At 46.9% G+C, this 23,855-nt stretch overlaps 1 protein-coding gene across 2 annotated transcripts in view; it reads left to right on the top strand.

The window, feature by feature from the left end:
• The first annotated feature begins 438 nt into the window (after positions 1-438).
• Positions 439-23,855, top strand: part of STK11 (serine/threonine kinase 11) — a 97,730-nt gene continuing 74,313 nt past the window's right edge. For both annotated transcript variants that reach the window (XM_060232859.1, XM_060232861.1), the window contains exon 1: positions 439-1,974. In XM_060232859.1, coding sequence (XP_060088842.1) covers positions 1,685-1,974 — 290 coding nt within the window. In that variant the 5' untranslated portion in view covers positions 439-1,684. The remainder of the gene's footprint in view (positions 1,975-23,855) is intronic.

Raw genomic sequence — 23,855 nt, 5'->3', positions numbered from 1 at the left:
CCTGCTATGGACTTCTGCTGCCTCCCTTCCACTAGATCAGAAGAGCTGTCCTCCTCCCTTCTGCGGTGAAGGCTCAACCACCCGCCCTGTTTCACCTGCCCCTCTAGTTGTTAAAGAGTTCATTCTCTTTGATGGGGAAGAGGCTGGGACCTTTCCCCCTTATTTTTGCCTAAAAGGATCTTTAGGCGCACTTGGTAAACAGGCACCTTTCAGCATCACTGAGATTCACCTCACCGTCCCAAATAATAGCAGAAAGGACAGACTGCCCCTGCCCATGATGCTGTTTAGTGGTAAGGGCATCCTTTGTGGAGTTGAAGTGTGGAAGGGCCCTACTAGATGGTGAGGTCTCCTCCTCGTAATTTTGGGGAGAGGGAGCTCAGTAGAGTCCCTTATTTTTGTGGATGCTGAGGGAAAGAACTGGTGATTCAGGAAGGGAGGGGCATGAGATGGAAAGGGGGAGTCAGTTCTTCTGTCTTGATTTTTCCTTCTTGTTGGGCATCATTCCCTGAGTACCAGATTGAAGAACAGTGCTGTTGCCTGTATAAGAAACAGCCCAGTTTTTAAAATTCTTTCCTGCTCTTTTGCTAAGAATAATATTGCATTGACTTTGTGTATTTTGGAACACAGTGTTGTCTTCCGCTGTTGAAATAGTAAGGGATTATATGGTGTGTTTAGAAACAGGCTTACTTTTGTTAGTTGGGTTTATTGGGTGATACCTTTTCTAGAGATACCTGGCATTGGTGAAAGACAAGATTTTTTCCAAATTAGTAGTCTGAGACTCTTTCAAGGTAATTAGGTACTTTTGAGGTTGGTGTAAGTCATTTAAGTGTGCCTTGAAAGAAGCTTGTTTGAGCCTGTTCTGATTTTTGTTGTTTAGTTGTGGGAGGCTCAAGTAGGGTTTGCATTGCCTGCCTGCCTTGATACCTGAAGCAGTGGGGTGACACATCATGTGTCAAGTAGACCCCAGGTGGTTGAAGGATGCCCCTGGAAGTGCTCACTAGACACGGCAGGCCTCGAACCTTTGTGAAAGGTGAAAGAGAAGCAGCTAAAATCAGTATTGAAAATTCCTTCAAAGAGACTTGGTTCCAGCTTCCCAACGGCTGAGAGGACTCGTGACGGAAGTCATACCTGGGTGGTTAGAGTGGCAGAGAGGGGCCTGGATCCTGCAGTTCACAGTTTGGAATTGGGATCCACTGTGACCTGCTAGTAATGGAAAATCCTTAAAGAGATCCTGGATGCTGTTTTGATTTCAAACCTTGGAAGTCTTTTGAAGATGACTTAAGAGCTTGAAGAAGCCAAAAAGCCTGGACTTGCTAAGGAGAACCAAAGCTGCTCTGAAAGACTTGGAGTAGCGGGAGAAGACCAGGAAGTTGGAAGCCGCTTGGGTGATTCTCCCGTCTCCTTTAAAAGAGGCACTGCAGGGTTGAGGGAAGGGGCTTGGGTTAATGGAAACATCTGATCGGCTTTTATTTTATGTTTTAAATTAAACGTTTGTACAATCTTCCGGAAAACGCCCACTTGCCTCTGCTGATCCTCGTTCTCCTCCCCTCCCCAAATAATTTGGATTAAAGGGAACATTTTGAAAAACAAAATCAGAAACTGGATTTACAAGCCTTTGGCACGCACTTGTTGGAGGTGGTGATCGCGTACAGGGAAACGAGGGGCTTGCCTAGTTGAGTCCAGGATGGATCTGGAGGAGCCCCAGCAGTTGGGCATGTTCGTCGAGAGCGAACTGATGTCGGTGGGGATGGACACTTTCATCCACCGCATTGACTCGACGGAAGTGATCTATCAGCCCCGCCGGAAACGGGCCAAGCTGATAGGAAAATACCTGATGGGGGACTTGCTTGGTGAAGGGTCCTATGGCAAGGTCAAGGAGATGCTGGACTCTGAAACCCTTTGTAGGAGAGCGGTGAAAATCCTGAAGAAGAAGAAGCTGCGTCGGATCCCTAATGGGGAAGCAAATGTTAAAAAGTAAGTATGGGGGTAGGCAGAGTCTGCACAGGAAAAACAGGGCTTGATTAGGGCCTCTTAAAAGTCTAACTGTGCCCACATTTGAGACAGCTTCTTTGCAAGTATTACACCATAAAGTTCTGCTTGCTGAAGAGCTAGTCTTGGCTGTGGCCCTCTGTGGTGCGCTCTCAGCGCAAATTCAGTTCAAATTTGCTGTCAGTTGTGTTTAGCTGTGAATGTCCTGGGTGACCTTGGGCAATAGGGTATTTCAGTCTCCCTTCTTCAGTCTGTATAGTGGAGGAGTAATGGTGGATGGCCTCCCTGGACCCTTTTCACAACAGAATGCAGAAAAAACTAGATTTGCCAAGGGGAGGGAGAACCCATAATGCTTTCTTCTTGCTTAGAAAATATACCCATTCAGGTCACAAGGACTGCGAGATGTTGCAGGTGCCTAGTTATCTGTGTGCCAAAAATATTTAATGCTGCCTTGTGGGAATATTCTTCTGACGTCGTGCTTGGCCAGCTCTCTTTCAGTTCTGGTCAGATCTCGGCAGCTAAGCAGGTTTGGTCCTGGTTAGTACTTGGATGGGGGGCCACCAAGGAAGTTTGGAGTAGCTGCTCAGAGGAAGGCAATGACCTGTGAAGTCTCTTGCCTTGTAAACCCTGCAGGGTCGCTGCAACTTGACGTCACTTTCCTCCATCAGTTACCTTCTGTGGCATCTGTTGGGCAGGAGCAAGAGTGCAAGGGAAACCTTGTTCCACTTTAATAGAAAGGGACTGATTGCCGTTCTGTGGGCTTCAGTTTCTTTCCCAGGTCCATTTTCTGAAGCTGTCATCCTCATGGCCATTCTCGTGGCTTTTGGGCTGAGAACAGCACAAATTGAGACCTCTTCTAACATCTGTTGGGAAGATCCAGAGATGACCAAAAGAGATAGAAGTCAGAAGTGTTCATTTGACTGGCACAGTCAAGCAATTGGTTCCACGGGGCTCCTTTTAAGTGTGACTTACAGCCAGAGCTGTCCTGACTTGATTGTATGATGAAGTGACTAGATGTGTTGTAAAGACATTCCTAGGCAGAAGTCAGGAGCCTTCTGAGTAGTTCCCATCCATCCCCAATCAAAACATTGGGTTCTTTTGGAGATCCTGGGGCTAAAACTAGGAACCTCCTGGCCTAAGGTGAAGACTTCAGTAAGTAAGTTATGGAGGCCTGTATCTTACATTGCATTCCCAGGCCTCCAGGGAATGCAGTTGTGCAGCGTTGGCCTTGGTGGTTGGCAGGCAGCGTGAAGCCTCTAGATGGGCCAAACCTGTTATAAATTCTAGAGGCACGTCCTTCCGCCCTTGCCTGGCCATCAAAGCAGTTCTTCCCTCCTGCTGCCTTTCAGCTTTTCCAGCTTAAGAACTTCCTTCTCACATAGCTCAGAACCCCAGTGTATGATGTAAGTCTGAACTGAACTACCTGCGGCCCATAACCAGGTCTTTCCTGTCCAGAATTCATCTGTTAGTCCTTTTTTAAGTGTGGGAAGCGCATTTACCATACCTGTGCTATTCTCTTTCCAGCCTAAGGAAGCATTGCAGCATGAGTGCAGCTACCTGCACCAAGAGAAGCAGCCCTGCAGTTTCCACAGCTATTTGTCCTTGGGCTTGGAAGAATACAGGGTGGAGAGGCAAAAAGTGTAGCTGGAGATGGGGAGTCTCATGGGATTTATATTGGTGCTAAGAGTGATGAGGGAGCCAGACTGGGAGCTGTGAGACAAGAAGCACTAGAGCAGGCTGGCTTTGCACAAGATGTTTTGTCAGCTGTCATTTTGTTGCTGGGGTCATTGGATTGTACTAGAACCGCCTTTTTTGTGGATCTTGAAAACGCTTTCATTGCCCTGGTGATCCTGGTTTTTTTCAGCGCTGGGCAATGCAAGAATCCAATCTTTACCAATTCTTAAAGAGATTTTTAACAGCTTTTGAACTGGAAAAGGCTCACTGTCAATAGAGTTTGAGAACCACTGATCTGGTCACTTAAAAAAATTGTTTTGAGCCAGATAGCCGCTTATGAACACATTATCTGGAGAAATGAGCAGTGTTTTGTGAAAGTTCATATTGTTACACAAATTTTGTTAGTCCTTAAGGTGCTCCTGGGCTCTTACTCTTTTCTGCTGCTACAGACAAACACGACTACCCATCTTGATCTATGAACAGAGAGCTTTGTCCATATATTAAGTGAAATTCAGTGTGGTGTTCAGACTTAGGGAAACAATTGGGTGTCTTCAGTTGGCAGGTTGGCTCAGGCTGAGTGGGTTGAAGCTGAATCCAACGAAGACGGAGGTCCTTTGCTTGGGTCATGGCGCTCTGGGAGGAGAAATTCCACTTCTGGTTTTTGACGGTGTGTCACTGAAAGCGGCACACCGGGTCAAGAGCTTGGGGGTCCTACTGGCGCCTTCATTGTCAATGGAGGCCCAGATAGCGGCCACTGCCAAGTCCGTGTTTTTTCATCTTAGACGGGCGAGGCAGTTGGCCCCCTTCCTTGAGCGCCAGGACCTAGCAACAGTGATCCATGCAACGGTCACCTCAAGACTGGATTACTGTAATGCCCTCTACATGGGGCTGCCTTTGTGCCAAACCTGGAAGCTGCAGCTGGTGCAGAGCGCAGCGGCTACGCTATTGTTAGGGCTCCCGAAGTGGGAGCACATACAGCTGGGGCTGCGCGGGCTGCTATGGCTGCTGGTTGCATACCGGGTTTGGTACAAAGTGCTGGTTATTACCTTTAAAGCCCTATATGGTCGAGGGCCTTGCCTACCTGAGGGACCGTCTCTCCCCGTACGAACCCCAGAGAGCACTGAGGTCAGTGGGAAAGAACCAGCTGAACATCCCTGGGCTGAGGGAGGCCAAATTGAAGAACACAAGGGACAGGCCTTCTCTATCGCAGCTCCGCACCTGTGGAATCAACTTCCGGACGAAGGCAGGCCCTGCGGAGTCTTGAGCAGTTCCGCAGGGCCTGTAAGACTACTCTTTTTAAGATGGCCTTCGCTGAATGCTGAGTTAATGATAGATTTGCTGTTGTTGTATTCCGCCATGAATTTATTAAAAACCTGAAATTTAGCACCATAAATGATTTTATTGTATTATATTGAATTAATATGTTGTGAGCCGCCCTGAGCCTGCTTTGGTGGGGAGGGTGGGATATAAATAAAAAGTATTATTATTATTATTCAGTTGCTTAGAAACAAGGCAGTAAATTGACAGGCCTTTAATCTGCCTTTTTGGTCTGTGTCAGCACACATCTGCAGTTCTTGTTCTATCTGGACTGTAATGCTCCAGATGCATCCCATATTTGAGGCACCCCAATAGCAGGACTAAGGTACAGACAGCCCTGAGTTACGTGGTCCTCCCTCCTGCCTTTGGCTGCATAGCCTGGGGTCCTTTTGAACTCTGGCTTTCTGGAGGCCATATCCCAGGTACATTTTGTGTAGTGTGATGTTGGCAAGACCCTGTCTGTGCTTGACTTCTGTCTAGTACTGAACTCCTGGTCAGATTGGGTTGCTATTGCTGCCATTATGCATCTAGTCTGTTCTCCCTTCCTTTTTCTGCTATATTTTTTACAGCAGTTAATGCTTTTAAAGTGTGGCTGGTAAATTTGGGTGGTTTGCTCCCACGAGCCACTTTAGACAGCAAGCGAAGCAGGCTGCAAATAACTTAAATAGATCTCCTGACTCTCAAATGTCTGCGTGCGGCATGCTTCCCTAAATTGGAAAAATGGAGGCTGTTTTGTGTGTCCTGAAGCTGCTGAGCCTGGTGTTTGCCACCTCATGACAGTTCAGCGCTTTGCTGCCAAAGTGCAGTGGATCTTACAGAAGCAAAACTAGTATCCCGGTAACTTTGCAAGTTGGGGTGGTTTAGCATATTTTGGGGGGGGGGGGTGGAGAAGGGGCTTCCTTTGTTGCTGAAGTGAATCTTTTTGGGTGGCCTTATCACTCTCTGGTTCAGGAGGAGGCAGTTGGTGGCTCCTGCAATAGCGGTTTGCGCTAGGGACCCTGACCTCTTCTCTTCACCCCGCCCCCCTTTTGTTTGCTGTGTTGTGCTATAAATCAAGGAATCTTGACTTGCTTCTCTTAAGGAAAATAGAAATAAAATTCTTGCTTTCTTGTTCTTTCAGTAGTTTACAGATCCGCGGTTCTCAGATCTGTGGCTTAGCAAGCCCCAGTATGCTGATATAAGAAATGTGGAAAGATCTAGACTCCCCACCGCCACAACTGACTCTCAAGTTCACTCTGAAAGTAAACTGCTGGTTAATGTGTAGTGAAGTTTAGTGTGTGAGATTCTCCCCCCTCCCCTGAGCTCCGTGCATGCCCCTCTGTCCTGTTCTCCCCCACTCTAGCGTAACTTGGCTGCATTGAGGTCTCCTTCCTGGGGCCAAAAGGTTATGCTACCCCCTCTGCATTAGAATGCAACTTGAAACCATTACTCAGAAAAATGAGGGCAGCAGAATGAGATCTTGCAGCGTGAGTGTCTGGACTCTCAAAGAGATAAATATTGCTGATCATTATTACAGGTGATCTTTGGTGTGTTATTGGCTTCATAGCAGAAGACCTAATTTGGTCACCAAGTTTTGTTATGTGGCTGCCCTGGCGAGTGGCGAATGACAGCAGCAGCTTGGCCTGCTCATCCTACCTATTTGCACTTCCACAGCTATGCTGTGGCTGGCTGTGAGTTTCCCGCCTGCATCAGTTTTCAGTCCGGGCATGAGGCTATGCTAGTAAAGACAAGCTCACTTTCCCTTTAATGAACCAGTATCCATATCAAGCAGTGATTTCTTCCCTCCCCCCAAAAAAATCTGCTGGAGGAGTTCTCACTGTCTATTCCTGGTAGCCTGTGAGGTTTTGCCTCTTGGAGCAATCACAATTGCCACATGGTGGTTTGTGCCTCTTTTTGCTTCCAGCCAGTGAGCAATGCTTGTGTGGTTCCCTCTATTCGCTTTGTTTTTGCAAGCCTCGTACCATGTTTCTTTCCACCTCTTCTGTCCAGGGAGCTCATTCTAAGTGAAAGGAAGAGGCTGCATGTTGCGTTTTTTTCCACACCAGATTTTCAGATTTTTGCCTCGTGTAGGGCTGAGCACATGTTTCCAAATCCTCGGTGCTATCATCAAATTCCTAAACATCAAGTTGCTATTTAGTGGATTACTTTTGCATTGTGTACATTTTCTTTTTTGCCCTGACAGGGATAGACCAGGCTGGCCTTACGTTATCATATCTCAGAAGCTAAGCAGGTTTGGCCATGGTTGGTACGTGGATGGGAGATCACTGAGGAAGTCCAGGGTTGCAATGCAGAGGCAGGCAATGGCAAACCATCTCTTAGTTTCTCTTGCCTTGAAAACCCTGCACGGTCGCTGTAAGTCAGTTGTGACTTGACAGCAAAAAATGGAAAAAGTGCCTAAAATGGAAGATGTGAATGGTCAGGTGGAAGCATGCATTGTGATAACCAGTTTTTCCTCTAAGCTGAGTAAGCGTGTGCTAGCTCACAGATTTTGAGCCTCCAGCTCACACATTTTTGTCTTAGCTCTGGAAGGATGACCCCAGAGCACAATAATTTATGCAGTAGCTCACAACTTTAATACAAGTAGCTCACAAGACTCTGCAGCTTAGAGGGAACATTGGTCTTAACATAAGAAAAGCACTGTTGGATCAGACCAGTGGTCCATTTAGCTCAGCACTGTCAGAGTGGCAACCCATTGCCTTGGAAGGATCAGCAAATGAGGTACAGAAGCCAAAGGTGCCCTCTGAAGTTGCCTTCTAGCTGGGGGTTTCAGGCCACTGCCTGGCACCCCTGGGAGCTTTGGGGACCAGACAGGGGGCAGATGTGACACCGTGCAATGTGTTGACAGAACATTCAGGCATCAGCTGACAGTTTGGAGACCCTGTGGATTACCATAGGAGTTTTCAGAGTGTTGGCTGAGGTGCTTGTGCCACATCTGGGTTTTCGTTGGGATGTGATATTGATGTGTTGTCATTTCCACTCTTCACTGTTTCTCCTGCCAACCCAGAAGCCAAGGCAGGAAGGAGGGCCCAGCTGGCGGGAGAATGCCTACCAAAAGCACACCAATAGCATGCCTGCTTCTAGTGTTGTTATTAAGAAGATAATTGCCTTAGGTTATGGAGATTCCCTTTAGTCACAGTGGCTGGTAGCCACTGATGGACCTCTCCTCCATGAGTCTGAATAAATTAGGTTAATCATCTGTGCTTTGGATTTACGGCATCTACATGCTTCCTAAAGTCCATTGTCTGACAAACTTACAACTTTTCTTAAGTGCTTAGTTTAATAAAGCTCCCCCACTTTTAATTTCCCCAGTGGGAAAGTTCTCTGTGGGGAAATACAGCAGTAGAAATTCTTTCCTCTTCCCATGGCTGCACCTGCTGATGGTAGAGAAGTTTCTGATACAGTCCTATGGAGTGCTGTTCATGTCAAAGCCCACTTATTTCAGTGGGTTTATACTAGAGTAACTGCATAGGATTGTACTGTGAAGGTTGTTTTTCTTTAACTTTAAGCCAAAGTAACTGCTAATGTGCAAGGTGGCTTTTATTTTCTCCTTTAGAGGAAGCCAGTGGGAACCGTGGCCTCAGGTAGTACAGTTTTAATAGAACAAAATGTTAATAGGGTTTCACTTGATTAAATATTACTGGCTAGTCCCCAGGCGACTGAAACTGTACTTACTGCTTTGACATCACATGGCACTTCCCCAGCTTGCATTAGGAGGGGAAAGAAAGAAAGAAAGGAAAACACTTGTTTAGATGCCTGAACTTTCTGTACGAGGCACACAGCAGATTGTCCCGGAAGCGGCGTCTTTCATGCTTGCTTCTGTATAAGAGCTGAGTAGAATCTGTGGCAGCCTTGGGATTGCTTTCAGGCACTGAATTAAATGGTCGCATGTGCAAAGAGAGGGAGAGGTGACCTCAGTCCCCGTGGGAGGCATTCTGCTTTTTCAGATGAGGGATGAGATCACAGGCTCTTCAGGGCCTTCCAGATATTCATCAGAGAGCCAGGATACTTGTCAGGGTTAGTGCATCAGGCTAGGACTAGGGTTCAAATCCTCTCTTTACCATGAAGTTCACGGGGTGTCATTTGGCCACATTACAGGGCTGTTGTGAAGATAAACTAGGAAGAGGAGAGCCATGGACACTGCCCTGAGCACCTCGGAGGAAGGGCAGGATTAAACTGTAGTGGCTAGTCTCAGTGAAGAGATAGGGGACTGGACTTTGCTGAGAGCTCAGAAGCAACTGTTTTCTCCAGAGGCAACTGGTGTTATGCAGACTGGGATGTGTGGCCTGCCTGTATCCCAGGTCTCAGGTGCCAAAGCACCACAGCCCCTTCCCACAGAGCAGACAGAACAAAATTTCCCCTCTTTTATTTTTCCTACCTTCTGCTCCAGTATAGGCGTTGAGTGAGTCTGCAAAGGAACTGGGGTAGAGGAGCACCCAAAATGCCACATCTTTCACTTTTGCTGTCAAAACCCAATGTGTAACAGGGTGCAGGGCAGAAGCTTTGACCCCAGTGGACTAACGCCTTTCAGGGTTTCATAAGTTTAAAACAGCAGCTTTAAATTATTCCTAGAAGAGAGCAGGGGGTATCACAGCATTTAGCTTCGGTATTTGAACTGACCTCAGCTAAGGCTAAAGGAGACTTGTATTTTTTACCCATGTCTGTTCCTTACCCTGCTACATGTTCTTTTGTAATAGAATAGAGAAAGAAGTACTTTTCTCCCTTTCTCACAGTACAAGAACTTGTGGATACTCAGTGAAATTGCTGAGCAGTTGGGTTAAAAGGAAGTACATCTTCACCCAAAGGGTGATTAACACATGGAATTCACTGCCACAGGAGGCCACAAGCACAGACAGCTTCAAGAGGGGACTGGATAAGCATATGGAGCAGAGGTCCATTAGTGACTCTTAGCCACAGCGTATTGTTGGAACTCTCTGTCTGGGGCAGTGATGCTTTGTATTCTTGGTGCTGGGGGGGGGGGGCACAGTGAGAGGGCTTCTAGCCGCACTGGCAGACCTCCTGATGGCACCTGATTTTTTTGGCCACTGTGTGACAGAGTGTTGGACTGGATGGGCCATTGGCCTGTTCCAACACGGCTTCTCTTATGTTCTTAATAAAAACCACGAAAGAGACTCAGTGGTTTACTTTAGGTCCTCATTAGTATTCTGAAGAAGAATAATCCCATTAATAGATTTTTCCCCTTTTCTGGTGGCTAAGATTAAGATGGGGAGCTATGTTTGTGTGTCCATAGTGGTAGGAAAGAGCAAGAGTCAAGTAGCACCTTGAAGAGGAATGGCATTTGTGGCAGGGTTATGAGCTTTCGTGAGACACTACTCATGCCTTCAGGTATGAGCACATACTCTGCCACAAATTTTGTTCCTCTTTAAGGCGCTAGTGGACTCTTGCTGTTTTCTCCTGGTGGACTACAGTTGGCAAGGCAAGGTGAATGGACAGTTTTGATGGCTTCCTAGTCCTGGCCTGACTAGCCTCTCCAAAAGCGATGTCTGTTTCAGGGGCTGTTGTGGATTGTAGAAAGATGAAGAGGGGGCAGCCTCTAACGGTTGCTGTTGGCCCATGCAGAAAGAAAAGCTGGCTAATTTGGTGAAGAGCTCTGTCTTTGCATAAGCACTCCTTACCCTGGAAACTTGTGTAGAGCTGTCGGCCTTTGAAGCGTGGCTGTAATCTGAGGTCCCTGTTGAATAACTTGTCAACATCTCATCTCCATCTTTTGCTTTGGTACATTATTGCCTAAAAATGCAACATTCTACAATCGGTACGGAGAAGTTTGCAGTCGTAAAGCACCTGTTTTTGTGGGAGGGAGGTGTTTTCTGTGGCGTTCTGCAAGGCAAGCTTCATAGTTAGTTGGATATTAACTTTTATCCCTCTCTTCTTCCCTACTAATCCCTCAAAACTTCCAAGATCATGGTTTCATTCAGGTGCTATGAGGGAACTAGTCTGGTCAAACCCTGCTTGTGACATCTGAGTGAAGGTAGTCCAACAGACTGAAATTTGAATGCTGGCATCAGACTGGGACTTCGAGCCGGGGGTTGTAGCTTGTTTGTTCATCTTGCTGTGTGATAACATCTGAACTCATACATGACTCCTCGGTCTCAAAGATGGATGGCCTTCCCACTGGAACAAACCTGCCTGGATTGGTGCATGATCCAGTACTCTTTATAGGGTTGTGCTATGTTCTGGGAGACCCGGGTTCAAATCAACACTCTACTGTGGAAGTTTGCTGGGTGAACTTTGGCCATCTGCACATTTCCAGCCTAACCTGCCTCACAGGGGCATTGTGAGGATAAAATGGAGAGGAGGAGAGTGATGTAAACCACTTTGGGTCCCCGTTTACGGGGTGGCTGGGAGGTGAGGTATGTTTGAAGTAAATAAAGCATTATTTTCTTCCAGTAGACTAGCCAGAGCTTGTTGCACAATTTATTTTGATGTCCAAATGCAGTCTGAGATTGGGAGCCCCAGCCCCTTTCGATAACCCTTGTGGTGATTAATCTTTGGGCTTGGCCCACTGATGCTGGTGAGTTGCAGGCTGATATTTGATATGAAAGGGACAGGATTGCTCTCTTTTAAGTATTTGAAGGGCTGTCATTTAGAGCAGGGGCACCCAACCTTTTTGGCACTGGGGACCGGTTTCGTGGAAGACAATTTTTCCATGGACCAGAGGGGGGGAGCAGTGTGGAATTTTTTGCCGCCACAGGCTGCCCCCCACACCCTGTCCCTGCCCCCACATGAGGGGTAAAGTCGCTGCTTTGCTGCCCCTTCCACCTGCCCAGGACCCAGGCAGATGAAAGAGGTGGTGCTTGGGGTGAGGCCACGCTGCCTCTTTTGCCCACCTAGGTCCCAAGTGGGAGAAAGGGGTGGTGCTCTGCCTTGCTCCATGGCCCAGTTGCTAACAAGCCACAGACCGGGACCGGTCCGCGGCCCTGGGGTTGGGGACTCCTGACTTAGTGGAGGGCAGGGAGCTGTTTCTGTTGGCAGCAGAGGAGAGGACTCACAAGAATGGGTTTAAATTAAGGGCAGAAAGATGCTAGCTGGATATTAGGAAAAACCTTTTTACAGTCAGAGTTGTTCAGCAGTGGAATCTGCTACCAAGGGAGGTGGTGAGCTCCCCCCCCCTGGCATTTTTTAAGCAGCAGCTGGACAAACACTTGTCAGGGATGCTGTAGGCGGAATCTGTATTGAGCAGGGGGTTGGACTAGATGGCCTCTATGGCCCCTTCCAAGTCTTTGATTCTATGAGTCTAAGTGGAATCATAGAATCCCAGAGTACTTGACAGTAAAGAAAGTAATTGTGTGTGTGTGGGTGGATTTAGCTAACTAGCTGTTGATAGGCTAAGGTTAGGCCTGTGCATCTGTGGTTTCCCATCTTGTTCCTGCTTTGTGCCATTTAGTGCCCAGCTGTGCCCTTTTGCTGTTCTAGGAAGCTTTTCCTGTGTACTCATTGGAGCCAAGTTCCCTCTAGCATGGCATCTGTGTGTGTCTGAGGCAGAGTTTGTACGAAGTGGTCCACTCACTTCCCCTAAACCCCCCTCTCTCAGAGCCCAGTCCCCCTTTGAGTCTTCTGGAGCACTTCTTGCTGTATCTGCATACCACTGAATAGAGCTACTTTTGCTAGAGATTAATAGTCTCTCCCCCCATTAGTGTACTATTGCTTTTTTCTTTGCGCACTGATTAAATTGAATTTGGCCTTGCACATGTGCCTGATGTGAAGGGGACTGCCAGGAATTGTGGTATGATGGCTCTGTTCTTGAAGCAGGTGGACTTTTTAATGGTGAAACAGTGAAGCTTGGGCATTTGCAAAGGTGATCAGGAAAGATGTTGTGCAGTCAGTCCTTGTGACTTGCCTAGTGTTGCCAGCTTGCAAGTCGGAGAGGACTGGCCATAGATACAGCAGAACGCATTGACAGAGTGGATTGTTCTGTTGAGAAGATACCGTTCTTGAATGCTCCTCCTCCAAATCTGAAAATGTAGCCATCAGACGTCTAATAGAAAGCAGCAGGGAGAGGTTCTACCCCGAGTCTCCTCCTGCTGTGCTAGTTTTCTGCTTACTGGGGACATTTTTACCTGGGACATCTTTTGAGACTGGGACATGCTCACACCTCTGAGTGGTTCTGCTGCAGGCACCGTTCTAGTTCATTTCTATCAGCAGATCTGGGCATAGACACTAGTTTTCCAGACCAGAGCATCACATAAGTGACATGGACAAAAAAGATGTGGACAAAATTGAGCAAGTGCAGAAGAGAGCAATGAGGATGATCAAGGAAGAACCCTGTGAGGAAAGGCTGAGGAGGGCCTTGGGAATGTTCAGTCTGGAGAAGAGGAGATTGAGGGGGGACAGGATTGCTCTCTTTAAATATCTGAAAGGCTGTCACTTAGAGGAGGGCAAGGAGTGTTCCACTTGGCAGCCATGGATAGGACCAGAAGCAATGGACCTCAGAGGCTCAAAGTACAAGCAGAAAGGTACCAGCTGGATATTAGAATTTTTTTTTACAATCAGTAATTCAGAGGTGGAACCAGCTGCCTAGGAATGTGGTGAGCTCCCCTGCATTGGCAGTCTTCAAAACGCAGCTGGATGATTGTCAGAGATGCTTTAGGTTGATCTTGCATGGAGGAGGGGGCTGGACTAGATCAGGGGTATCAAACATGTGGCCTGCGGATCAAATCAGGCCCTTGAAGGGCTCTTATCAGGCCCCCGAGCTCTTGTCTGCTTCCCTTCTCCCTCTCTCTTGCTTCCTTCTGCATAACAGCTTGCTTTGCAAGGCTTGCTCAATGGCACAGGAGCTACAGAGCAAAACCTTGACTTTCTCCAATGTTTGAGGCTCCTCCCCTTCCTGGTCCCCTGCATCCCATGGGAAAAATACAAAGAGAGCACCTTTAAGACCAACGAGTGTTAATGTTTTAGCATGTTTTATTTTAAGGTTTTCTTTAAAAAAAATCTTTAGTTGTGTTTGTGTCCTTTAAAAAGTTTATATGCTACCTAACCTTAAATAGGTATACACATGGCCCAGCCCAACACGGCCCGGCCCGACAAGGTCTCACTTATGTCAGATCCAGCCCTCATAACAAAGGAGTTCGACACCCCTGGACTAGATGGCCTTCCAACTTGGATTCCATGAAGTGTTTTTGTCTGTCATATAAGGCTTGTGAATGACCTGTAATTAGTGGTAACAAAGTGTTTGTAAACTGGAAGAATGCTGGTTCTTCCCTCCCTGCCTCTTTCAGGTTCTGGTTGGGTGCCCCAAATATCAAAAATGTCTTTGCCTGTCTAGACGGGCTTGCAGATAGCTTGTGCAGGCTAATAATGTTGGGGCCTAGTTGGTATTCATGTGGCATTCTAGGTGTTTGTGCAGAGTACACTGTTGTCCCAGTTCTCTTCCTTTGTTTACATTGCTGGTGGAGATCATATCTGAATGAGCAGTCGAGGTCAGCTAGGGCAAATGTAACTGTCTGACTGGATAGTACATAAGGGAAGGTTTATTCTCCTCTCCTCTGCCCCTTTCTGAGTCTCCCTTCTTTAGCTGATCCCTTCTGGCCATCTGGTCTTTTCTGGCAACCAGCCAGATTCCTGTAACCTGCCTTGTCATGGTGACGGTACACAGAGGGGATCCTTGCATGAACTTGGCGGGTTTGTGACTTTTCCTAACAAACACAGAAGTACGTCATGAAATCCCAACTAAGACTCAAAGGAGGACGTTCCTACAGAGATGAATGCGGGGAGAGCTTGTAGAGGACCTTGTAGATGAGCCCTCACCCATCCCAGCTCTCAGATGCCTCCAAGCTGTTGTGGTTTCTCTCAAAAACAGCCTGCCCATTCAAGTTAACCTGGTCTGTTCCATAAAGACTGCTGCGATTTATTTGGCTGGCGTTGGTGCTCTGTCCATGGAGCAGATAGGAGGAAACAAGGAAGAGTGTCCTAGAGACATGAAAGGGGGTGGAGAATTTCTTCAGGGAAAAATTTTCCCCAAGGACCCCCCCCCCCCCCCGCGCAGTTTTTTTAATGGAAAAACTAGTAATTTGGGGGCAGCAATACTGGGGGAAAGGGCTACTGAACTTTTTTTGAACAAGTAAAAACATTTAAGTTATTTGCTTAAAATGTATAGTTTGAATGGTGCGGTCTCAGTTGGAGTACTGTGTGCAGTTCTGGTCACTGCACCTCAAAAAGGATATTATAGCATTGGAGAAAGTTCAGAAAAGGGCAACTAGAATGATTAAAGGGCTGGAACACCTTCCCGATGAAGAAAGGTTGAAACGCCTAGGGCTCTTTAGCTTGGAGAAACGTCGACTGAGGGGTGACATGATAGAGGTTTACAAGATAATGCATGGGATGGAGAAAGTAGAGAAAGTAGTACTTTTCTCCCTTTCTCACAATACAAGAACTCGTGGGCATTCGATGAAATTGCAGAGCAGACAGGTTAAAACGGATAAAAGGAAGTACTTCTTCACCCAAAGGGTGATTAACATGTGGAATTCACTGCCACAGGAGGTGGTGGCGGCCACAAGCATGGCCACCTTCAAGAGGGGGTTAGATAAAAATATGGAGCAGAGGTCCATCAGTGGCTATTAGCCACAGTGTGTGTGTGTGTGTATATATATATATATATTTGGCCGCTGTGTGACACAGAATGTTGGACTGGATGGGCCATTGGCCTGATCTAACATGGCTTCTCTTATGTTCTTATGAAGTGTTATTCTGTTGAAGGCCACCTCTAGCTTTGGAACAAGCTAATTCCCCTGTATATTGTTGGTGTCTTTTCAAGGATATTTGTTGTTTAAATGTCCAGAATTAATATTCTATGATGGAAACAGTTTGGTGTTTTCTGTGTTAACTTTTACCTCAATATCCAAATATGCAGCTAAGTCCTGTTCTCTTTCTGAGACCATTTCTGTCCAGCTACTGTACTTTCTTTTGGTGGATAGCCATGTTGATCTGAAGTCCTTCTTTTCTTTTCTTTTCTTTTCTTTTCTTTTCTTTTCTTTTCTTTTCTTTTCTTTTCTTTTCTTTTCTTTTCTTTTCTTTTCTTTTCTTTTCTTTTCTTTTCTTTTCTTTTCTTTTCTTTTCTTTTCTTTTCTTTTCTTTTCTTTTCTTTTCTGTGGAGGTTCTGGGGATTGAACCTGGGACCTTCTGCCTGCCAAGCAGATGCAATGCTTGTGAGCCACAGCCCCTCCCCTAAGCAACAGAACAATGTTTGAATCCACTGGTACCTTAAGACCAACAGAGTTTAATTCTGGGTATAAGCTTTTGGGTGGATGCACACTTCTTCAGATACATTGAAGCAGGCTTTGTCAACCATTACCTTGTCGCAACCTATATGTCATGGTGAAGTCTGTTTCGATGTACCTGAAGAAGTGTGCATACATACTAAAATTTACACTTTCTTTTGTTTACTGTAAAACTCATATATTCTTTTTAACTTTCCCCCTGTCTTTCTGACAACAAAGACAAGTAGTAGTAAGTTTTTTCACAGCAAAAGCCAGCAAAAATAATACAGATAAAACCAATGCCACTTACAGTAACCCATATAAATTGTGCTGAGAGAACAAAGGTAAAATTGCTACAATCAGTTATGAAACATACATACATACAGTTAATAATGGGATTAAACATTTTTAAAACTACCAAGTAAGAGAAAGAGAAAGAAAATCCCTAGCTATTTCCCTTCAAAGCTATGAGTGACTTTCTGGTTCTGGTGGTAAGCCAGCCAAATTTAGCTAATTTGAGTATAACCCTAGCGTTCCTATCATTCAAAAGATCTGTCAGTTGTTGCATTTTTTGATTAAGAGTGGTAGGCAAGATTGCAGGAAAAGGAAGGATTTCACAGTGGATGCTGTACATCTTGCAGTCATACAGGACATGCATTAAAGAGTCTGTCCCTTCATTACAGCAGGGGTATATACCAGGGGTGGCCAATGGTAGCTCTCCAGATGTTTTTTGCCTACAACTCCCATCAGCCCCAGCCATTGGACAAGGGCTTGCCATTTTGAGGTACTATTAAGATCATTCTGTCTGGCAATATCTGATTTTCTCTGTTTCATCAGCTCTCTGGCTTTATCGTATGTAAGAGAGTTAAGATATTGTTTTGTAAGGCCAAAACAGGGAAGTTTTTCCTCTGTGACCCTAAGCCATGGTGGAATTGAGATATCTTGGAAGATTAAGCTTGTTGGCTTCTTAGGGAAAAAACTGATGACTTGTTCTGAGCAAGGTTAGGGTGCAGCAGCATCCTCCCCACCCTCCCATTTGTAGACTTGCTTGCAGAAAATAAAATTATTTACATTTTAAATGTCATAAATATATCCAGTAGTAGCATTTCAGATGGGAGAGCCAGTTTGGTGTAGTGGTTAAGTGTGCGGACTCTTATCTGGGAGAACCGGGTTTGATTCCCCACTCCTCCACTTGCACCTGCTGGAATGGCCTTGGGTCAGCCATAGCTCTGGCTGGAGTTGTCCTTGAAAGGGCAGCTGCTGTGAGAGCCCTCTCCAGCCCCAGCCACCTCACAGGGTGTCTGTTGTAGGGGAGGAAGGTAAAGGAGACTGTGAGCCGCTCTGAGACTCTTCGGAGTGGAGGGCGGGATAGAAATCCAATATCATCTTCTTCATCTTCTACGTTATAAAACATTTAACATTATTAAAGCAGTAAGATGAGTGCAGAGTTAATGAGAAAGCATCGCACATTCTTTGGATTTCCTCCCTATTTCTGGTTTTTCTATTTCTTGGGAGTAGAACAAGGAAAGAAATTTCCCTGTGGGCTTCAAAACTGCTGGGATTTTTATGTCTCTGGTGCGTTGTCCAAGCGCCCAATTAGCTGCCTTCTGGCAGCCAAAGTTTTTAAATTGGCCTTGCAAATTAGACACACTCTTAATTGTTCATTGTATTCTGGCTCCTCCCTGCTTCCTTATTATAATGTATTTATTTATTTGACTTATATCCCGCCCTCCCCGCCGAAGCAGGCTCAGGGCAGCTCACATTGAAAGGTCATAAAAACCAGTGATTAATCTGTCACATAAAAATATAAAGTGCATCATAGATAAAAACATATAAAACAATATCATAAAACAATGGAAGGTGCTATTTGATCTAACAGTTCCAGGTCACAGTAGAGTGTTGGAGGTGGGCCAAATAGTGCGTGTTTCTTTTTGGGCCAAATGGTTTAGTATCTGTTTTTTCTGTTGTCGTAGATTTTAATTCAAAAATGCCTGCTGGAAGAGCACTGTTTTGCAGACCCTGCGGAACTGTGAAAGCTCTTGCAGGACCCTAACCTCCTCTGGAAGCTTGTTCCACCAGCCAGGAGCCACAACAGAAAAGGACCTGGCTCTGGTCATGTTGAGCCTGGCCTCTTCAATGCTGAGGATCGAGAGTAGGTTTTGTGACCCTGACCAAAGTGCTCTCTGGGGTACATGTGGGGAAAGGTATGCAGGTCCCTGGCCGTATAGGGCTTTAAAGGTAATAACCATTATAAATATCAAATGTTTATTTGGCAGCCACTGCCAAATCTGCATTTTACCATCTTAGGCAGATAAGGCAATTGGCTCCATACCTGGAGCGCAGCAGCTTAGCCATAGTAATCCACGCAACGGTCACCTAAAGAATAGACTACTGTAATGCCCTCTACATGGGGCTGCCCTTGACACGGACCTGGAAGCTGCAACTAGTGCAGAATGCTGCAGCCAGGTTGGTACTGGAGTTGCCTTTACGGGTGCACATCCAACCTGCACTGGAGACGATGCACTGGTTGCCTGTGGCGTTCCGAGCCTGGTTCAAGGTGCTGTGACGACCTTTAAAGCCCTATATGGCCTGGGACTGTCTACCTCTGGGACCGCCTTTCCGCACACAAACCTCAGAGAGCACTACAATCAAGCTCCCAAGATCTTTTAAAAATCCCTGGGCTAAAGGATGTCTGCCTGTCCACCATGAGGGCAAGAGCCTTCTCGGTGGCTGCTCCCACTCTCTGGAATGCCCTCCCCGAAGAGATTCGGGCCTTTTGGGACTTGCCACAATTCCACAGGGCCTGTAAGACATACCTGTTTAGACAGGCTTTTAATACCTAATTGGAGATGCTTTAACATCAACGGCAGTGCTGAGTATCCACCATCCCACAACATTAATATTTATCTCGAACCAGACAGAAGAATAAGGTGCTTAAACACCAAAGAATTTAATTATTAGCACTATTAGTTCCATCTGGAAATCAAAAATTCTATTTTAATAATGTTTTATTGTATTAATTTAAAATTGTTGTTCAATTGTTTTAACTGTTGTTAGCTGTCCTGAGCACGATAGAGGAGGGCGGGATATAAATGCAATAAATAAATAAATAAATTTATCGTATTTATATCCCGCCCTCCCCTTGATAGATGGGTAACTCTACGGAATCTCCTAGTTGCAGAATTTTTGTGTACTATTTTGACATGACCTGTCTGAGGTCTGATGGGCTCAAGCTTGTGCTTGTTTTTTAAAAGATTTCCTTGTAGGCTCCCCTTCTGGAGAGGTGGAGAAGGGAATCGCTGTGTCTGATGGTCTTCACTGCTACTGGCATTCAGGAGTCCTGGGTTCCAATGGCTACTCAGTGGGAGACCTCGGACAGGGGGAGGGATTGGTTTGCCTGCCACCCTGAGCAGTGGAGTTGAAGGAAGGGCAGGATGTCAGTATGGTGGGTTTTAAAATCAGAGCCAATGTGGTAAAATGCCCTGATCGGGATGGTCCAGGCAGGCCTGATCTCATCAAACCTCAGAAGCTAAGCAGGACCAGCCCTGGTGGACCACTAAGGAAGTTCAGAATTGCTGCACGGAGGCAGGCAATGGCAAACCACCTCTGAATGCCTCTTGCCTTGGAAAACCCTGGGATGTCAAGTCAGATGTGACGTTGCACAGCCAGCTGTGACCATGGTCCAGTGCTTCGAGCGTCAGCCATCTAATCCCTGCTCTGCCCCAAAGCTCACTCCAGCCAGTCGTTTGCCCTGTGCCTAGCCTGCCTCACAGGATTGTTGTGAGGATCAAAGTTAGAATCATGCATGCTGCCCTGAGCGCTATTCAGAGAAGAGGGGTTGGGAAAGTACTGTAAACATCTCACTTTCATACCATTCCCCACCCCACCCCACGCCATGTTTAGTATACTTGTCAGACGCTGAAAGGGTCATCTGAATAGATGGTGATGGTCATTTTCCAGAGCAGACATGGAGATATGTGCATGTGAGAGAGATGCAAGGTTGGCAGTTCTTTCTGTTTGTGCCATCAACGTTTGGGGTTGAGAAGGCAACTCTCCCTGTGTCTTTTGGGGAGGGGAAAGTATTTCAGGGGCATATTCTGCAGTCTCCTTTGGATGCTTGAGATCACTGTAGAAGCAAACTTGTATTTTAACCACCAGGGATGTGATGCTTCTAAACGTTCTTTGGAGCTACAGAGGACTTGAAGGCCAGTTCATTCTGCCTTTGGTGGTTATGTCAGCCTTTTTGTGCCAGTGGGTATAATAGCTTTGCCTCCTGAGTTCACTGTCGGCAGTAGTTGAAATCTCTGCAGGCTGAAGCATGAAAAGAGCTCAGCTTCTCCTGCAAAGATAGTCAGACAACTTGTGTAACAGTAGCAGGATGCCTCCTAAGACGAAACATCCTTTTTCTTTATTTAAATGAGGGCATTGTGTTAAAGCTGCAGTACTGCAGTCCGAATTCTCTGCTCCCAACCTGAGTTTGATCCCAGCAGAAGCTGGGTTCCGGTAGCCGGCTCCAGATTGACTTAGCCTTCCATTCTTGCGAGGTCAGTCAAATGAGTACCCAGCCTGCTGGGGGGAAAGTGTAGACGACTGGGGAAGGCAATGGCAAACCATCCGTAAAAAGTCTGCCGTGAAAATGTCATGATGCGACGTCACCCCAGAGTCGGAAACGACTGGTGCTTGCAGAGGGGACCACCTTTACCTTTTTAGAGAGTTTTTAAACAGATTTCTGGGGGCTCATTCCTTGCAGTCATAAAGTGCTTCTGGAGTTTCCAGCTTTCCCAGCTGGTAGCTCTATATAAGACAGATTGCTGGCAGATCCCAACTGACCCTTTCAGTTGGAGCTGTCCATTGTCATTCAGTGAGGGGTTAGTGTGTGTGTTTAAGTCTCTTGCTTTCCAATTCGGCAGTCTCTGGAAAGTCAGGGAGCCGCCTATCCCCTCGGGAGTCCATCACAGTGATATCCTTGACTGATTGCAGCCCTCCATGCTTGCTATCTTTGGAGGCTGAGCATAAAATACTTGGCAGGCCTTGTCATTGTGTCAGCTTGGATTTTGCAAGCCTTGCTTGTCTTTTTCGCCATGACAACTTCCTAGCTTCAGGTGGAGTGGCATCTTTTACCCGCCCCCCCCCCCCTTCTTGAGGAAGCTGGGGTTGGGGGATGCATGTCTGTGTGATTCCGTCAAGGGAAGGAGTGGGTTGAACCGCAGGCTCATCTCTTGTGCTGGTAAAGGTGCTAGAGCAGGACTAGAATCTGTACCCCGTCTCCCCCCACCCCTTCCCAAGCCTTCCTTGGGTATTTCAAGCAGCCCTGTAAGCAAGTCTGCAAAAGTTAGCAGCCTGCCTCTTCTGTCCACCCCGGTCATTTGGAGAAAGAAGCCACTTCTGTAAAGGTTTCCTGCTTCCTGGGCTCTTAGCTCTTGTCCCTCATGATGTGATGCAATGTGCTTGTTCTAACTTTTCAGCCAGGCAAGGCTGTTAAGTTCCTTTGTAAGACTAGTGTTGTTTGTTTCTTCTTCCACATAGGTCAGGTCAGCCTGCCTCTTAATCCTTGCTGTTTGCTCCCCATATTGAGAAGTTCAAGCCGAATGGCAGTTTCCATATCCAATCCCCACCCCACCCCTGGGTTGCCAAAGGCTTGGGAACACTTTGCATCCGTTGCGGAGTCTAAAAAGTGATTCACTGCTCTGTTGGTTGGCACCCTCTCTGCAGATTTGCTGGCTCATTGTTCCATGTGCAGCCACTATTCGAACCTCATCTCTTTTAGCACAATGCACTTGGACAGCGTCAGTGCTGCCGACACATCCAGTTGTGCCATTGAGGCACATTTGATCCTGTGGAATGACATAAAGGAAGGGGGGGTGAGCTAAGGGAGCACAAATGCCACTGTGCCCTCTGACTTTGGCAACCTTGCATTTCCAGTGAAGACTGTAGAATGAGTCCCCCTTTTTGCCTGAGTCATTAGCATCTATATATTGACCTGGTGGATTTGCTGAGAGGGGACAGCCATGTTTTCTGCACTCCTTAGCTAGGTAAGCTAATTTCTGGGGATGAAGCAGGCAGCAGAGAGGTGTCCCAAGCTGTGGTTTATGGATGTCTTCCTGCAAATTGCTCGAGGCATCTTCTCCTTTTCTCCTCTGTCTTTGAGCAGCCTCTGTAAAGAGATTCTGCCAACCCTATAGCTAAAAGCAGCACACAAGATGAAAGTTGGGGGTGGGGAGTTAATGTTTCACTTCATGTCTCACTTGTTCCAGATTGTGAGTTGGGCCCCTGAGATGGTTAGTGCGGTCTGTATGCAGATATCCAAACCACAAGAGTCTCTTGCTTTAGGGTCACGCTGTCCACTGGCATTATACATTTTGGAATTCTGTGGTATGTGGTGTCTTCCCCAGCCCCCAAATGACACGAGCACATGAAGAAAGAGATGCACATAGGATAACAGCAGCCCTCTGCATCATGAGATGCTTGTCGTTAACTCCTTGGTAGTTTATCATTCAGGGAATCTCCTCCGAAGCCTAGAAGTCAAGCCTACATCGCATGATTTGGAGAGCACAACCTGAAACTTCACTCTTTACCCTAATTCCCATGCCATGTATTAGTTTCCAGTGCAAATGCAGAGAGAGTATGTAGGGTGGTGTGAATGTGAGAGCCAGTTTGGTGCAGGGGTTAGGTGTGCAGACTCTGATCTGGGAGAACCAGGTTTGATTCCCCACTCCTCCACTTACAGCTGCTGGAATGGCCTTGGGTCAGCCATAGCTCTCACAGAGTTGTCCTTGAAAGGGCAGCTGCTGTGACAGCCCTCTCAGCCCCACCCTTCTCACAGGGTGTCTGTTGTGGGGGAGGAAGGGAAAGGAGATAGTGAGCCATTCTGAGACTCAGATTCAGAGTGGAGGGAGGGATATAAATCCAATATCTTCTTCTTCATAGCAGGGATCTGCTGAACTGACAGTGGGCCTCAGAAGGTCTGGTCCTTCCCTGTGCTGCAGAAGGCTGACCTGTTTGGGATGGTTTCCAGTGTCGGCTTCAGGGTGTGCGTCCAAGCTCTTCCCTGATACTGTGGGAGAGGGATTTTGCTAGTGATTGTGAGGCTTGCTGAAGTGTTTACTGCCTGCTGTAGGCTTCCGAAGTCCTTCTACATCAGGCGCCCTCCGTCTGTGGCTTGGGAAGAGCGCCCAGGGGTGTGAAGTCGCAGGGGCTACGTGTCCTGAGGAGGCTGCGAGCAACCCAGAGTACAGGGTGTCCCCTTGAGCAGCATGGCTCTCTCGCTCTGGCAGCGCATTTGCTTTCCCCCTTGACATGCCAGCTGAGTCCTCCGCTCAACTGTATTCCTCCCCTTGCCGAAATAGTGCTGAGCTGTTCTTCCTGTTGTTGAGCTTGCAGAACAATATGAGGAGGGGTGGGGGTGTGTAGTAAGAGAAATTGCCAAGAACGGGTGCTGTGAGTGTCAGCAGTCTGGTAGACGTTTGAATCTGAGAGACGCCTTTGAGCAAGTGAGGGCCCCTGGAACAGGGTTCTGGCCTGAGCTGCTGAAATCTTTGTGCTCTGCAGCAGCAGACGGTTTCGCACTACCAGCTGCTGTGTCTGTGCAACAATCCTGAGGGGTGTGTGTGGTGATTGTTCCATCTGAATGAGGCTCAGAGGCTCAGTTCTCCCTCGTGCCTGAGA

This window comes from Heteronotia binoei, chromosome 2 (assembly GCF_032191835.1).
Source record: "Heteronotia binoei isolate CCM8104 ecotype False Entrance Well chromosome 2, APGP_CSIRO_Hbin_v1, whole genome shotgun sequence".
In the NCBI taxonomy this organism is placed as follows: domain Eukaryota; kingdom Metazoa; phylum Chordata; class Lepidosauria; order Squamata; family Gekkonidae; genus Heteronotia; species Heteronotia binoei.
The sequence above is the reverse complement of the archived record's forward strand: the minus strand, read 5'-3'. Positions and strand labels throughout refer to the sequence as shown.